We start from the raw sequence: 17290 nt of genomic DNA, 5'->3' as shown, positions 1-17290 counted from the left end.
GATGCCCTTTTATTCCCTCTCTCGGTCGCATTTTGACAATATGCTGCTGCTCTGTTTGTGAGAAAGCTTTTTTGGGGTACTATTTGGTGTGTGTCTGTCTGTGTGTTGTTGTTAGGGACTTGAGATTGCTTCCCCTCTCTGCAGGGAGTGTGTGTTTGCTCCTTCCTTGGAATGCAAGCCTGTGGAAGACTGAATGGTTGGAATGTGTGTGCCTGTGTTTGTGTGTGGGTGTCCATTCGTTCCAGTTCATGGATGTAAAACTGAATACATGTATGGAATCTGCACTAATTTAAGGAGGATATTGAAGCTCATAGTTAATGAACAGTGTGCATCTGTCAGTTACTTGTATTATTTATTTGACTTCCACATCTAAAAAATATCACCTGGCTTTCTGTTTACTAGTTAATATTGGCCCATTTCAATTATAATGTGTGAAATTGTTTTTTTTTTTCTGTCCATTTTCACAGGTGCTGGAGGACACCACAGGGGTTCGCCGAGTGGTGGTGACCCCCCAGTCTCCAGAGTGCTACCCTCCCTCTTACTCTCCAGCTCTGTCCCCCACGCACCACCTCCCTCCATACCTGGCTCACCCCCACTTCATTCCCAACTCTCACTCTTTCTACCCCCCTGTCAGCCCGGGCGAGCTGCCGCCCCACCAGTACTACCAGCATCACCTTCCCCCAATGTATGGCGATCCAGGTACTCGCTCTCAGACTGGAACGGCACCCACCCCCTGAATTTCAGGGATTTTTGACTCAAATGATGGATTATGCAATCAGTTATCATAAGATATAAATGATCAATTTCACCAAATCTTTAGTGTCTTCTCTCCTTTCAGAGATCATCCCAGTTTATGGGATGTCCAACTACATCAGCAGAGAAGAGACGTACACTAAGCCACAGCCTAAAAAGATAAAAGAACAGAGACTGGAGCGACAGAACCGACTCAATTCCCCTCCTTCTACTCTCTATAAGGGCAGTCTTGGGCCAGCACACAACGGATACAGGTAACCATGCTTCTTCTGTGGGTTTAAAACATGAATACTTAACACATTACAAGATGGGGCGGTTTAGTTTCATTGTCTTGTTTTATTGCTATTGCTATCAAAAGAGTCAGATCATTTTTGTAGAAAAAACTTATAAAGTACTTAGAAGTCACATTCCAAAGTTATCTTTTGGCAAAATAACAGGAATGTCCAAAACCTGAATGTGAAAACTGAAGCTTGGCAGGCAACTTTGAGTTTTATGTCCAGTATGGCTTCCCTACATCAATAGAATAAAAACTATTATTATTATTATTATTATTATTATTATTATTATTGCTGTTTTGATGTTTGCATCTCATTAAACCCGTGTCTCATATATTTCAGTAAAATGTTGTAATTGTGATCATGTTTTTTGGAGTTTCAGTCCATAAAATGAACAGAATTATTGTGTGATTGGTTTGCACTGTCAATAGTACTTTGCATCAAAACATAAAGCAAATTTTACTGTTTTCCCAACTTACCGCAAGAAGACTCTCCACTCATGTATGAAGTATTTCCCAACTCCAAATGTTAATTTCAGAGAAAAATCTAAAGCAGAACTCATTCTTTGGTGTAAAGCAAAGACATGAACACAGTCCACTTACCTTAGCTTTAAGCAGGATTACTTTACCAGATTAGCATTTCAGATTGTAGAATGGATTCAGTGAAGTTTGATCAGGTTGTTGTCTGATGTGTTGGGGTCTTTGTAATTTCTTTAACTCAAAAAACTGAATCATAATTTTTTACTCAATATTTCTAAAACTAAAAAAATTCTGTCCCATTAACATAAATCCAACATATTTGTTGGTTTATTAACTTTATGACTAATTTAATGTGTTGGTGTTAAACTTAGCTAGCACTAACTATTGTTATTTATTAGGAAAAAAAAGTTTCTCTAAAGTTTAACTCTGGTCTGGTCCAGCGATCACTCTAAAGAAAAGACAAACAACACAATAACAAAACAAAGCCATAATTGTCAACATCATTGGTGCACAAGTAGTAAAATATTCTACATAAACAAAACCATTGTGGGGCAAGCCAAATTTAAAAATTGAGTGCTCATTTTACTGTCAGAAATTAGAGCAGATTAGAGTCACAACTAAGCAGTAATAGACATTAAATTACATTTGGTTTTGTTTGTAAGTTGTGAGCAAATTTAATTTGTGATTCAGTCATTCTGGAATTTGGACATTATCCAGAAATCACTTGTGGCTCTCTGATTATAACTTTTCTGTATCGTGAAATGAAGACATTTTCTACCTGAAAAAAATGTTGTTTTTTTCCACCGAAAGAATAAATCTGTCAAGGTTTGTATTAAATTAAAAAACAAACAAACAAAAAGCTTTTTTTAGTGACCTACAGGAATTTTACTTCTTCAGATGGTTAATAATGATCAAATATATATCTGCGTGAAAATTTTATTTTGTTTGTGATGCAGTAACAAATCACACGCCCCATCGCTTGGGTCAGTGGGGTCAGGGGGTGGAGCCAGCAGTCCAGGGGGCAAGAAGCCAGAAAGACGACACCGTTGCAGTCCACGAAACAGTGAGCCAGAGACACACACACAAGGTAGGAGACAAGGCAGAGAGTCAAAGCAGTGAGACAAAGTGGCACACTGATGAAACAAGCTCAAGCATGCCAAATCCTAAAATGACACATCTGTCTAAAGAGATTCTAAAGAACATCACAATAGAGCCTCTTTTTTTTCTAAACTGAAATATAACCGCACGACCAAGTTGCCAAATATCTCTTTCTGGAAGAATTATGAATTTTCTTGTTACATTTTCCTTCTTTACTTGGTTTTCTTACAATCTTACTGCCCCTTTCGCATTCAAGCAAATAAGATGCAGTTTTACTTCTTCAGTCTGCCTGTCTTTTCTTTTCTGTCATAAAGCCCCCCAAAAAACTCAGTGAGATGAAAAATAAAAGCTGAAAAGGTCCGGGGGTTAGGATGGTGATGGAGACTGAGGTGAGAAGGTGGGGATGAAGGGTTGTCTGGGCAACCGCATAGCTGAACCCGTCCCTCAGCGCTATCGTTTTACCGCCGCCACAATACCAGCCTTGTTGGTGGGCGAGAGAGGGGTAGGAGAGATGGAGGGGAAAGGGGGTGTCACATACCTGTAGAGTCCTGCATGGGATGAAGGGAACCTTTGAGCTCCGTGATTCAGACACTGCGGTGCAGCCTTATCACCCGCATACGCATGTGCAAAGAAACTGAGGGACATACCCGCCCTTTTTAAGGCCTTGTTAATAAAAAGAACGGTATGTACCACTTTATGTGCCCCTTAGAGCACATGGGGACATCTGAGGAGGTGATGATAGAACAACTTCAAGAGACAAACATGAATTGACTTTTCATTTCTACTCGTCAAACTCGTTTTAAAAGTTGTTATGCCCATAAAATTTATGGATAGGTCTCCGCAGTGTGAGGTCAGCTCAAGAGGAAAAGTCTCCCAGGGTCAAATGTGGATGTGAGCTCCTTTGACTTTACAGCATGTTAATACTTTTAACATGCCCACTGCAGTTTTCACAAAAAAATATGGCAGAATCATATGCATTCCCTCAAATTATGTGCAGAAAAATGTTATGCTCAGCATTAAATATGAACAGTTGTATTTATCTGTATGGATTTTAGTGAGTCATGAGGGAGCTAGCGGATGCATACGGTGACCTTGGGGACAGCAAAGCAAAAAGTAGAAAAAAGAAGCAGACTTCAGTGACACAAATGGTGATGCTTCTCTTTGTCACAATCTATGTATTGTAATTGACTTTATTTCAAGTTTACTTGCAATTTCTTCCACTATCTCCATGTTTGCCATTGTCTGAAACTTACCTTTGAATTTGGAGGCTAACTCAGACCCGCCCTCTAGTGGCTGTAGTACCAAACAGCCATGCCAGTCTGCTCAAAGCAGGAGCTCAGTGATGCTTGGCAGCTGTTGAATTGGTTGAATTAGATGTTAGAAAAAGATACATTCATAACAGTAAATTACCTGGGTTGCTTTCTTGTGAATGATTCCAAAAGTCATTGCAATTTCTGGGGATAATCAAGGTTACCTGTTATACTTCTTTGTGCAGGCTTTTTGTTCTCCTGAAAGACACTTTAACACACAATTAAAGCTTCTCATGCAGTTTACAGCCCCGTTGTTTAAATAAACATACTTATATTTAAAATATTGCATGTGCAGGAGTTTGGAGATGTACTGATTCAAAACACCAACATTCCTTATAAGAAATATTTTTGACTTAACATAATTAGAGGGATACTTCTTACACAGAGAAGCTGTTATGTAAGAAAGCTAAATTCAATTCTCAGTCAGAAAGTTTCATAGTTTCATGATGCCTGCACTGTGCTTCAACAACTTCAGCATATCTGACAGACAGGAGCATGTCACCATGTCATCAGCTGTCTGGTCTGGTCTATAGGGTTCTCAGTACAGCTCCGGAGATCAGGCTGACTCAGCTTGATGTACGACACAAGCCGTACATTAACACACACGCATACAAACACCTCGTGACTCGGTTTCCTGTAAAACAATCAGAGCACGAGGGTCCAAATGATAGGAAGCAAACAGAGAGAGGGGAGGAATGTAAGATTTTAGAGGCGGATGGGGTGAGACAGGAGGGCAGTGGAAGCACTGGAAATAGAAACAAGACATGGATCTGAAACTCCTTCAGCAGTGAGGAAAGAGAGATGAGAAGAGGGAGCGAGGGAGACAGAGAGTTAAAGACTGGAAATATTCCGACAAAGTTGCAGCTTGGCCCGACATATTCCAGCGCAGTCCAACCCAAAATACCACACACACACATACACACACACACAGCCACCTACACTTTGCCCTTGATGCCCTCTCTTTCTCTGTGTGTGTGGCTATCGCCCTGGTGCCAGTAAGGCAGCAGCCTGGCTTGGCTCTCACAGTGACCGTTCCCCCGTAAGGCCAGCTCCACGGGCCCTTTTCCTCAGAACTGTGCCGCGCGCTGAGCAGAAACAGATGTGTGCTCCGTCCCCTCTGTTCCTCCATCTTGGCTCTGCATCATCACCACCGCAGATCCTGTCTCACACTCAGAAAAACTGGAATTTCAGCAGAAACAGATGGAGCGGCTCCTTCAGCCCCTCTTCTTTGCTGCTACGTCATTGCTGAGGGCTGAGAAGTCCGCCGAAACCAGATGTGTACTGCGTGCACCGTGTCGGTTCCGTTAATGTGATGTGAGAAAAATTAGGGTGATCATGAATAATAAAGCAGTCTAGAACCCTATGGTGTTGCATCTGTGGAACCACACGAGTTTAATAAATAAAAGGAGTTTCTCTTTTCCAAATTAAAGAACAACTGCCTTTTTTTTTCCTACTCCGAAATTTCCCGTACATTTTTAATGAAAGTCACCATAAAATGAAAGTCTAAGTCAAATTTATTTATACAGGACATTTAAAACAGCTGTTGACCAAAGTGTCCTGTGTTTAAAATAATCAAATGAGATAAAACAAAGCCAACTTCAAATGAAAAACTTCATTATGCATGATTATTATGTTTACATTTCCTATTCCACTTACATTTTGAGTTTGAATAAAATCAAAATAACCATCATAAATCATAAGTAGTCGCAAAACCAAGAGTCGTGGTTCTGGTAATCTGAGCGTCAGATGCACCAAAGAGCTCTCACATTGTCTGATAGATTGTTAAAGGAAACATATTGTGTAAATTATTCATCGCTTTAAATTATTTCCTACCCTGCTTAGCTTAAAGCATGTCTAAGTTTAGCTGTGGCCAAATTGCAATTACAGGGTGACTGTAAATGCAAAAGCATATGGTGTACCGGTAGCGCATGTAGTGGAGGGGAGTCGGTAAAGTTTAGGAAATGAGCCAGTGGTATATGCTACATGTCAAAATGAATGTATTGTCTCCTGCTAATATTGACTAATATAATAAAGAGGTCATTTCAGACCAAGTTTAACTATGGAAACAAGAAGTCTATGTTCATAAATTATAGTTGTTTTTTTTATTGTTTCTCATAAACTGAGCAGAGGTTCCTCCAGCTGACATGAACTTTTCTTTTCTTTTCACAAATTGGAGTTTGATTTCATAATCTTAAAAAGCGCAAATAGAGCAACATCCATAGAATGTACCATGACTTTAAGACCCAATCACATAAAATTAATCCAGGTAATTTACTCTCACAAATGTATTTTACTCTAATCCAGATTGTTTCACCTAGAAATGTTATTGTGTATTTCAAATTATCCTGAAAAAAAAAAAAAAAGAGAAAAATCTAAATTTTTTTTGTTGAACCACATAAATTTATGTAGCTCTTGCTAATTCCAGTTTCTCCCAGGCACATGTTAAAGTGTTCCTGGGAAAGACGTTTAACCCCAAAGAACTTTAGAAGTAGTTTTAAGCAAAACCACATAGCTTGCCAAATTAGAGTCATGACTCAGCAGTTATTTAGCGTCTTTACAAGCACTAAAAACAAGTGAGAGCGCTCTCTATCGCCAGACTGTTTCAATGTGTTGCTATGATGATAATCTCAGTGCCTCTCACCCACCTACCCTCCCCAAACAAAACTCCAGCCCTTTCTCATCAACCCAAATACGGCCATGTTTGGAGGGTGAAATGGTAAGATGGAGAGCAATGAAGTGGAAGGAGAGAATCTTTAGAGCCTGGAAAGTTGACAGCTGGGAGAATTGTCAGATGAGATTAAAAAAAATGGAAAAGAGGAAAAATAAAAGACAGGAATGTAGGGATGTGAGCCTAAATGGGGCATCTAGAGAAAACGGAAAAGAGGAGGTGGATTTACCAGCAGAGGAATGCTTCTCCCGCTGATATCGTCTAACAGGGATTAGGAGGGGAGGTTGTTCTCGCCAATCACAATAAGTACAACAGACATTTCCTCACCCAGTTGACTGAACCATGACATACCAGCACTAAGGCCGTGGCACTTCCAAACTGCAGATATTGGCTTTTGTTGTTTCTTTCTGTTTAGACAGATTGAACTTTGTTTGACTCAGAAATATAACCAGGGTTTTGTTAACGCGTCTAATTTTACAGTCCAGTGTGATGTAAAGCAGCTTAATTGATCAGATTTTCTCATGGTGAGTTTACGTACCTCATGCTAGTAAAGCACGATGAAGGTCTCATGCTGTGGGATGGATTGTTTGACGTTATCTGCCATTTATGTATAAAAGAAATCAAATGTTATATTTTCCACTTCTGACAATCTCAGCATTTTTATGGGATCTACGACAGATTAATGTGAATAGTCATTAAAAACATATATGACAGGGTTAGAAATATAGACAAACAAAAACGGAGAGTGGATCAACATATAAAATCAGTTAGAATCACCACTTGCTTAATATTTCTTTAGCTTGCAAAGACTTTTAAATCACAAGTTCAAACAGGGTTTTCTGTGAATAGAACACGCACTGCAGATTTATTCTTGGAATAAATCTTTAAAAAATTTGCAATCCGATTTATTAAAAAAAAAACCACACATATCAGAACAACTGTTATGTGGGGGAAAAAGCTAAAATATTCCAGTTTTTCCTCACTGTGATTTTGATAGAACAGTAAATCCAAATGATACACATCAAAATCCAGGTTTCTGCTGTTGTTGTTCTTCTAAAAGTTTGGTCAAGTTTGGAATTAAAGTTGCTCAATGGATAAATATGAAGAAAATATATTTTTTTCTGCTGCAATGTCAAAATGGCCTTGGACAATCTGAACCTCTCGTAAAGTTTTTTTTTTTTGTTCACCACTCCTGCTAAGTGCTCACACAACAGTTACTGTCTGTGGACTTTTCTTTTAGTTTCCAGTGTTTTTTGGGGTTGGAAAAGGTTAAGGTTGTTGCAAATAAAAAACATATGCATCGTACATTTGCAGAAATTAATGGTTTACAAATGTAAAGGTTTTTTTTTTCTTTTTGTCTTTTCAGCCTGACTTTTGGCAAGCAAAATACATATTTTATTCCAAAATGAAAGTGTTGCTGTACTTTCGTCATCCCATGTACATGTTTATATACACATGAAACCTAATTATTGAGTTATCGGACAGGGAATCTTTGCAATTATGAGCAAATAACTGTTTATTTAAGTTTCTGTGTAAGTTAGGCCTTGGAATCCTTGTGCCAATTCTGTCCATACGGTCCTCAGATTTTTCTGCTCTGACGTGCTTGACATATGAATATTCTTATTTTGTGATTGTCTGCAGAGCTCTAAACGTCCAGCAAATACTCATTCTGTTTCCGACAAAGTCCTCTAATTACCCAGCTAGAAGTAATAAATTCAGTTTATTTATGCAGATCCAAATTCATCTTTTATCCCATTTTCTTTGTTCAGTTTTCTTTCTGGCATGTTTCTACGAGCCAGCTGAGTTCAGTGGATGCAGTATTTGCAGCCTGGTTGACTCATGTTGAGACTTCTTCTGTCAGGAACAACTTATACACTGAAGAGTGTTGCTATTCTTGTGTAGTAGCTCTAATTTCACTTATTTGAGGGAAAAAATAAGGATTTTTGGACTGAAAAAAGTTTCTCTTAAATCTTCTTTTTGAATAAAAATGTACCCTTTTTTCATTGTCAGCCCCCATTTAACAGCCGTCTCTTCTCATTTGATGAGCGTCTTGCTTTTAATCCCTTTCATGAAAATTCTGGGCCCCAGCCATGAGAACCGAACCTTCACCATGACAACCACAAGTTTAGGCATGTCCCAACAATTTCTCCGCTCTGCAAGTTTGTGTGTTGGAGTGTGTCTAGCTCAGCTGGTGAACACATGGAATGCTCACTATGCAGCAGATGATAATAAAGTGGAACCCAATGTCTGCTCTCCTCTCCACCCACCTACGTTTATCCCCTCACCTCTGATCCGTTTCTCTCAGCTATTTCTCCAGTTTTTTTCTTTCAATTAAACCCCGCTCTCGTTGTTTATCTTCTCCGCTCTTTAAATCAGGCAGACTTCTGTCACTTTGCTTTGTTCTCTCTGATTAGAGGCTTATAAAGATGGGAATCTGACTTTGTTTCCTTAGCGCGACACACCACACGCACCCTGTGGCCCAGTATTTGTGTGAAGTGGGGGCTGAGTGAGCGGCCGTTGCCACATTTTTCACATTTTTTCTCCAGGCCCTAAAGGTCTTTTTTTGTCCCAGTGCAGACAGACTGCGTCTAAGAAGAACAGGCCGTCATGCGGGAGGAATGCAATCTCCTCAATGTCAGAGTAGTCTACTTTTATCACGGTCCTACTTGCAAGCTACTTGGTTAATTTAAAGTTTCCATTTTTTTTCTCACTATTTTTAACAGATAAATTGTAGGACTATATCAGATTGGGACTAACATTAACCTGACTTTAATGTTGTGGACCTTGAAAGTTGTGTGCATGAGTGCTTTAAACCTAGAATGGAGTGCAGATTTATTGTCTGGGAACAAGAACTACTGATTCATGAGGTTACTTTGTTTTTTTTTAAATTGTAATTTCCGTTTTGGCATCATCTTTGTTTAAAAGATAATGGCTTGATAAATATTGTTTTATCATCTGTGTGCTTAAGATTAGTTTTATTAAATTTTAGCCTGGTAAACACCAGATGGTGGTTGTTATATTTTGATGAGAAGAGAGTCACCCTGACTCACTTCTTTCACCTGGAGACACGATGATCCTGAAAAGCACATCAGTGTGCTTTCATGCCTTCCTTTAATATCTGTCTCATGATGATCAGATCCTCAGATGCTGCTCTGAGGTGCAGTGATGAAACTTTCATCACTGTCAATGACTTGTAGCAGCTTGGATTTAGGAGTTTCTACTTTGTGCTTTTCTGAAGTAAACCAAAATAGAAATTAATGTATCTCTTAGATGCTGGGGAACTACAAGTGGCCTCTTCATGAGTTTTGGGCTTTCCAGCATGACAAAATCTATAAAAGTCCTTTAAAACATATATATTTTTTTAACTCTCACTTTGTTGGAAATTATTTAAAGGCATTACCACATGCCAGATGTACAAGACTCCAGTATACGAGTGTATTTTGGTGACTTGTATTACAGCCATGCTTTATTTTTAGGCAGTGATTCATACTTTTACTAATAAACTGAGATCAGTGGTGTGCATCTGCTCTGGAATATGTGATGATGTCATAAAAGTTAACGTAATCCCTGCCTAAACGCTCTCTAAGCCCCGACCTTCTCTTCTTCTTTCATCTCATCCATCCTCCTCCTCTCTGCTGATCCATGCTGTGCTCCTTGTCCCTCAATTTCCTCGTCTCTTCCTGTCTAATCTCTTACCCAGACTTCTCCAGACTGTCCTCTTGCTTGATATTCTGTCCTTCAGCGCTCGACTTTGGCTGTCTTCGCATCCTCCTCTCTTCCTCTCTTGCTGCCATCAGCTCCCCCGGCCCCCGTCTTTCCGTCTGTCTGTCCCCGTTAATCGAAAACAGGCGGTCAGACGCTGACAGGATGTGAGGTCAGATGGGGATAGGAAGTAACGGTACGTAGGCGGCACGGAAAAACAGAAGGGAGAAAGGACACGAGGGACAAAGAGCACAGAGGGGCATGTGGAGTAAGACCAGGAGGAGGTCGGGTTTCTGTGTCAGCCGTCAGCCTCGGCCCTTTGCGGTTGATGTCGATGTTGAACGCTTTAGCAGCTGGAATCAACAACCACAGCGAGTCCAAACAGTGAGCTGTGAGAGAACGAAACAGAACTATGGTTTATTATTAGTCTCCAGAAATATTTGCGTCTCCTTCCACTGTCACTAGCAGCGCCTGTGGGTTGGCCAGCTTAGACTCATCTTTCTGAATATTAGTGTTTTGTCTACAGTTGTTATGACCACAGCTGTTCACACAAGAAAGTCATTCACATTAGGCTCACTGAAGTCTGAACAATTTCATCCTGAAAACTGAAAGTAGTCGCCACAAAAGCAAGACGGAATCTGGGAAACAAAAAGCAAATTGCTGTAACAAAAGTTCAGTTGTTATAAAGAATGAGTGTCATGCTCTGATAGCAATTGATACACATATAAATGTAAAACAATAATTTATTCCTGGGATAAATTCAGCTGTTCTGTGAGAGTCGTACTAGTTTGTTAGAGATTAAACATTTATTAAACAGCATCCTAAAAACCTATCATGTGATGCAACTCTAAAGCCCTGAACGTCTCCCTCAGCATTGTTTAATCCATTGTTCCAAAATGGCAAAGAATTTGGCATAACCACAAGGCTAAGTACTTTGCCATCAATTTAAACTGACAGTTCAAGCAAGGAGAGCAGCTAAGGTTCCCTTTGTGACTTTCACATGAGTGAATCTGTTGACAGGACAACTATATTTGTAATACAATCCCCATACCCAGCCTTTCTGAAAAGTAGGAAAGTCTCATGTCACTGTGCTACAAAACATTTAGGAAACACATGGAACATGTGTTAGAAGGTTCTCTATATGAACCCCCTTTATAATGTGCTACATCATCTTTCCTGGCGAAGAAAGCGTCATGCTGAGACGATGATTTTTTTTTGCAGCACCATAGAAGCGAATAGGTGTTGATTAGACAATATGTAGAACCAAATACGGGGCAAGTTTTTGAAGAGAACCCTGTCGAGGACTGCATAAGACATTAAAGCATGACAATGAACCTGAGCATACATGCTGAGTGGCCTAGTCAAAGTCTAGATCTAAAGACAACAAAACAATCTGATAAGACTTGGAAAATTTATATTTACTTATGCTCTTTTTCTATTGTGACTTAGCTTAAGTTATTTTGCGAAGAAAAATGGGGAAAATAAAATAAAAAAAATGTTTGTACGTTGAAGGTTCCACAGACGACTGAGCCGGGGCAAACACAAATACACTCCACACATCTCAGTATTTTTGCTACTGAACGTTCTGAAACCAAAATAGTCCTTTTGAATTCACTTCACGATTATAACCAGCTTTGAAAAGCTCTGCATAAAACCAGAGAAATGTTACTATTCTTTGATACACCAGACCACGCCAGTCCTTTGCTGGGGTTTAGAGTCTCCCGTTTTTATTTCACAAGACAAAAATTGCCATTAATGCAAGTGGAGGAATGAGGACTGAAGTCCTGATTTAAAAACAGATCACTAATGAGCCAGTTTGTCATGCACTGGTGCAGATTTTGCACTTCACCTGTTGAACTCGTCTTGTGCTGCCAGACTCAACACACACATCCGCACACATGGCGGCTTAATTACACTCCTCCCGTTTGCCCATCACCGTTCATCTGTAACCTGATACCTTCACACACACGTACATGCACACACTGTCTCTCTTATGCTCTTGTTTTTAATTCCAACACACAGAGGGAGGTCACGTTGAGGTTGTACTTCCATGACATCATTGTTGCCATGAGTCATAAGTGAACCCCCAGGCAAAGAGAGGCTCTCACCCCCTGTCAGAGTGACTTGAACACAGGCACTCATACACTCTCTCTGTCATCACTTGCACTGAGTGTGCAGTAATCATAAATTCAGTTTATATGCATTAGAACATCATAAAATTGCTGATGTGCAGTATTGTACCACTCATGTTTTCTTTTTTATTTAAAGAAGGAAGCTGCACTGAGTGAAACTTTAAAAGCACATCAAGGCTCAGTTGTTGGAACCACCCATCATCAGTTTTTTTGACATTATCTTCTATGTTTGTATTGAGACAAATTGTTCAACATTAGGTTCTTATTGCTATAAGTCTAGCAGAAGCATTTTGTTATATTGGGGACTGTAGAGATTTAAACAGGGCTATCTTTTTGAGGCAGACTTTTGTAGATTTGCCGTTGTTCTTATGATTATTGTCCTCTTTCAGCCAGACTTCAATGGTTGCGTTTGAGATTAGGTGACATTTGACAGTAAAACGTTTTCCACAGTCAATTCCTTGACAGTGAGGCGCTCAGGAAGTTTCGTTGCAGCTAAGAAGTAAAAACTTTTCACCCCGCCACCTTCATGCTTCACATTACTCAGTAGCTTCTAACAGTAACTTTGTTGTCATCTTCTCTTTGACCAATTCATTTAGATGTTAAACATCAGGGCAATTTTTGGTAATACTCCCATCTGGACTTTTAAGAGGCAATTGCAAGCTCATGTTTCTTTGATCCAGTCTGTAAGATTTGCTGTTGCGCTTTGGATCATTGTCCTGTCCAAGGTTCAGCGGTCTGACAAATGGCGTCAGATTTGACTGTAAAACTTTTTGGCACACATGAGACCCCCAAATGCTCATTCCGTACTTAACTCCTCGGAGGTCCATGCTTACCCAAACAAGCCGACGTCCGACAGTATTTTAAATGACATATGGTGTATTGATGAACTCCAAATTGCTAGGAAGGAACTTTGCTACCCGTCTAAGATTTACGAGAGGTATAAATTATCTGTCAATGAATACTTGTGCTTTCTGTTGCTTTTAACCCACAAGTGAGTGTTTCATGCAAGAAAACTAAAGAAAGTTGTTCATGACCACCAACACTAGGCCCGTCTTAGATTGTGCTCCAGTCGCTTCAGGAATGAGTGTAGATATAATAATTTTCCACTAAAAACCATACTAACTCAAAACATTTCTCTTTTCCCAAAAGCTTTAGTTCTATTGAATCACTCATGAACATTCTGTGTTTTTCTGAATGATCAGATGGAGAAAGCAGGTCTCCTCTGGTTGGAAAACTTCCTCTTCAGAGATCACACAGGGGACAAACTTCCATGTGTGCGTACACACACACACACCCACACCCACACACACACCACACACACACGCACCCCCCCCCCCCCCCACACACACACACACACATGCTTGTACTGATTGTCAGAACAACCAGGGGCTTTCTGTAAATCACTTTTACACATGTCTCTTTGGACCCGCACTTTGATATACTTGCCCCTGACTCATTCTGGGGCTACCTAGCACCCAAGTACACATAAACTAAAATCATAAAATTAGAGTGACAGTCCAAAACCGCCCACTTTTATAGCAGTCTGTAATGCATTCAATTTTATATTTTTTTTTAAATAAAAAACTGACCGTAATCAAGAAATCAAAATGGGGAGAATTGATGGCTGTGTTAACATGGACAGTGACTGATCAAGGTGTGAGTAGGCAGGCCTAAAAACGACATTCAGTCACACCAGCTACATACAAATAAATATGTGACCATGGTGCAGATCGGGCTGTTAGGTGAGCAGTAAATGTTAACAGTTCTACTGATTCTACTTTAACATCATAAATACTTTCAATCACTTGTACTGTTATTATCCAGGCATCAACACGGTTGAGAAAAAACCTGAATTTGGACTGAATTTGGTCTGATTCATTTCTCAGGGAGCTTAACAGGTATGAGAGAGAAGAAAGAGATTAAGAAAGATCGTACAAAGCATAAAAATGTCAGGGTAGATTTAAATACGATTTTAAACATCATTTGCTTGCTTGCGAAAAATATGCAATTAAAGATCCTGTCTTTAGGGTTTTTCAGATAATTTAGTCATTTTAGAACAGCTGACAGCAGCACTGCTGCTAGACATTCTATTTACAGAAATATTTATTTATTCATTTAATTTTTTTGTTAACCAAAAAAAGCTCCTAAGTGACACTGTTTCTTGTGGCGAGTCATGTCAGTGTGCGGTCCTTCACAGAATCCCAGAATTAATTGGAGTCAGCATGCCGAACTAATGCGAGGTGAAGAGTCACAGTCGAATTACTCCGAAGTTGATTTGAGGAAAATGCATCCTGAACTCATTCTTCCCTGTAAATAGTGCTGCCGCGTCTCTCAGGAGTCTCTCATGCTTTTTATTGATAGGCAAAAATGATGGCGATAAGAATTGTGGATTCAGATTGAGAATGTTCTCAAACTCAAATTCTGACAGTTTAATGGGGATTGTTACTTATACAGCTTACACATTTTTTTAAACTATAGGTACAAAACACACAACATATTAAAATTTATAACTGAATTCAATTAAGTTGAGTTGCTTGTTTTAAAGTGCGTCATTCTTTAGACTTAGACTTAGACCTAGACTCGTACTTTATTGATTCCTTGGAAAGACTCCCTCAGGAAATTGAAGTTACCAGCAGCTTACAGGCAGAAAAGTGGCACACAGTGCGCAAAATACAAAAGAATATAACAAATACAAATTAAATACAAAGGTACACACTAAATGTGAGTAGCCAAAACACTAAATTAAGCAAAAATAAGTAAGGAATAAGAATATAAATAAAATATAAATAAAAAATATAAATACAACACCACAGAAAATATAGGAATTTGGCAGATAGATTGACTAGTGATATGATTGCACTATATGGTTTGGCCTGATAAGTATGGATATTTGCAGAAAAGTACAAGGGGTCACTACTCCTTCTTCCCTCTGTCCTGTGTCACCTCCCACCCCCCAGTGAGGAGTTGTACAGTCTGAAGGCGTGGGGGACAAAGGAGTTCTTGAATCTATTGGTCCGGCACTTGGGAAGCAGCAGTCTGTCACTGAACAGGCTCCTCTGGCTGCTGATGACGGCGTGTAGAAGGTGGCTGCTATCGTCCATGATGTCCAGCAGTTTGTTCAGTATCCGTGCTTATAGGAATCTATCTCTATGCAGACGCTGATGTATTGCCAACGAAGCTGGGATACATTTTTGAAAATTTTTGTTGTTCCTTTTATTTTTATTGTAATTAAATAACCTAAACTATCATGATATCCATGCCCATATTGCAGATTCTCATAAATGGATCACTCAGGATGAATGTCTGTCCCAGGTGTGTCAGGGGTCAGTGAGGCTCTGCATTTGATGGACAGGGAATTGTTTTGGGAAAACTGTATGTTTTCTCAGGGAATAACTCCTTTGATTACTCTGCTTGTAAGTTTTCGTAGTTATTACATCTAAATACATAATTCAGTAACAGAATAATTACACGTGACTTTGTATTTACAATCATGTAAATCTGAAGCTGAAGGAATCGTGCAGACGTCACGTGCTGTGTAATTATTCTCATGTGTAGGAAGAATTGATTCAAATGGTGCGTAATAGAGATTGGGAATAGTTTGTGAGAAGAAATTACTTTGAAATGATGTTTCCATGTACAGAGAAGATTAGTCTTTGCAAAATATTAGTCATGATGATGATTTTTTCTTTCTTTTTCTTGCTGATCCCCATTTTGTGTGTGCTGGGCCGGTAACTGGTGACTAATGCTTTTCAATGGAAACTTGGACAATTTAGTGTGTTTTTCCAGAGTTGTGTACATCACAACTTGTAGAAAAGAAATATGAGCATGCTGAGGAAAACAACGTGTTGCATCACCACACCATGTGTGCAGACGTTCCAAGGAATTTGGGTCTGTTTTTACTCTATTTTAGGCACCTCCTTTGGGTAGTACTGATTGTGTTTGTAGTTTCAGTTTTAGTCCAGCAGTGTTTAGATGTACAGTGCTTTTCAAAATGTTTTACCCTACACCCCTACCCAACCATTGTATTGGGATTTTACGTTATTGAACAACAAAGTAGAAAAAGGAATATAATACAATACACGTCTTTAACATTTTTTTGCAACCCCCTTTACTCTCAGACCCTGAAATAAATTCCAGTGTATGAAACTGGAACATTAAAAATCTACCAAGGCATGGTTGTCCAATGAATCCGACAGAAAGGGCAAGCTCCGCATTAATCTAAGAAGAAAGCAATTTCTAAAAGTAGGATGTAAGGAACCATGTTTTCATTTTGGGAGTTGCAAACCATTCCAAATCCTCTCTCGATGAATTTATGTTAAACTCATATAAAATATATTGAAGTCTGTGGTTGTCATTTGTAATGTGAGGAAAGAGTTTAAGCGTTGTGAATGCCTTTGTGAAAGACTCTTAGCATCAACAGCTTGTGTCTTTTAGAAAATCATTTCTACAATTCAAACTAACTTTGTTTGAATTGGCTTGAAAACATGTTTGTTGTTCTTTATTTATGATTTTCAAATAAGAAATGTAAAAAATATAGAGGCTTTGTTTGCCAGATGTTGTTCCTAATAAACCTTTGGCAATATCGTTGCAATTTAGTTACATAGACTCCACTTTATGAAGTGCTTAGCGCAGCATGTTTATGGTAATTACTCTGTTTTTCTTCTTTCTGTCTCCCAGATCATGATTCAGAGGGGAAACGTGTTCAAGACATGCTGTCTACAATCGACAAACCACAGGTTGGCATGAATACGGCTTTAAAATCCTGCACTCTTTTGCACACGGAAGCAGACATGCAACCACTTTCATCAATCACCTCCTTGTCTGATGCAGTCATCACCAGCACGAGCACTAATGTCTTTTCAGTGTGTGGATC

The 17290-nt window shown here is 39.3% G+C and overlaps 1 protein-coding gene across 4 annotated transcripts in view; it reads left to right on the top strand.

Moving 5' to 3' along the window:
• Positions 1–17290, top strand: part of fndc3ba (fibronectin type III domain containing 3Ba) — a 104176-nt gene that overhangs the window by 54834 nt on the left and 32052 nt on the right. The window contains exons 5-9 of one of the 4 annotated variants that reach the window (XM_055038113.1): positions 468–699; positions 839–1007; positions 2464–2594; positions 13620–13691; positions 17095–17153. In XM_055038113.1, the coding sequence (XP_054894088.1) occupies positions 468–699; positions 839–1007; positions 2464–2594; positions 13620–13691; positions 17095–17153 (663 nt within the window). Of the gene's footprint in view, positions 1–467; positions 700–820; positions 1008–2463; positions 2595–13619; positions 13692–17094; positions 17154–17290 lie in introns of all 4 variants that reach the window. The other 3 variants (XM_055038112.1, XM_055038116.1, XM_055038115.1) reach the window with 3 other exon arrangements.

Source organism: Poeciliopsis prolifica, unplaced genomic scaffold, assembly GCF_027474105.1.
Source record: "Poeciliopsis prolifica strain line A6 unplaced genomic scaffold, Auburn_PproV2 SCAFFOLD013, whole genome shotgun sequence".
In the NCBI taxonomy this organism is placed as follows: domain Eukaryota; kingdom Metazoa; phylum Chordata; class Actinopteri; order Cyprinodontiformes; family Poeciliidae; genus Poeciliopsis; species Poeciliopsis prolifica.
Note: the sequence above shows the minus strand (reverse complement) of the source record. Positions and strands in the feature narration are given on the sequence as shown.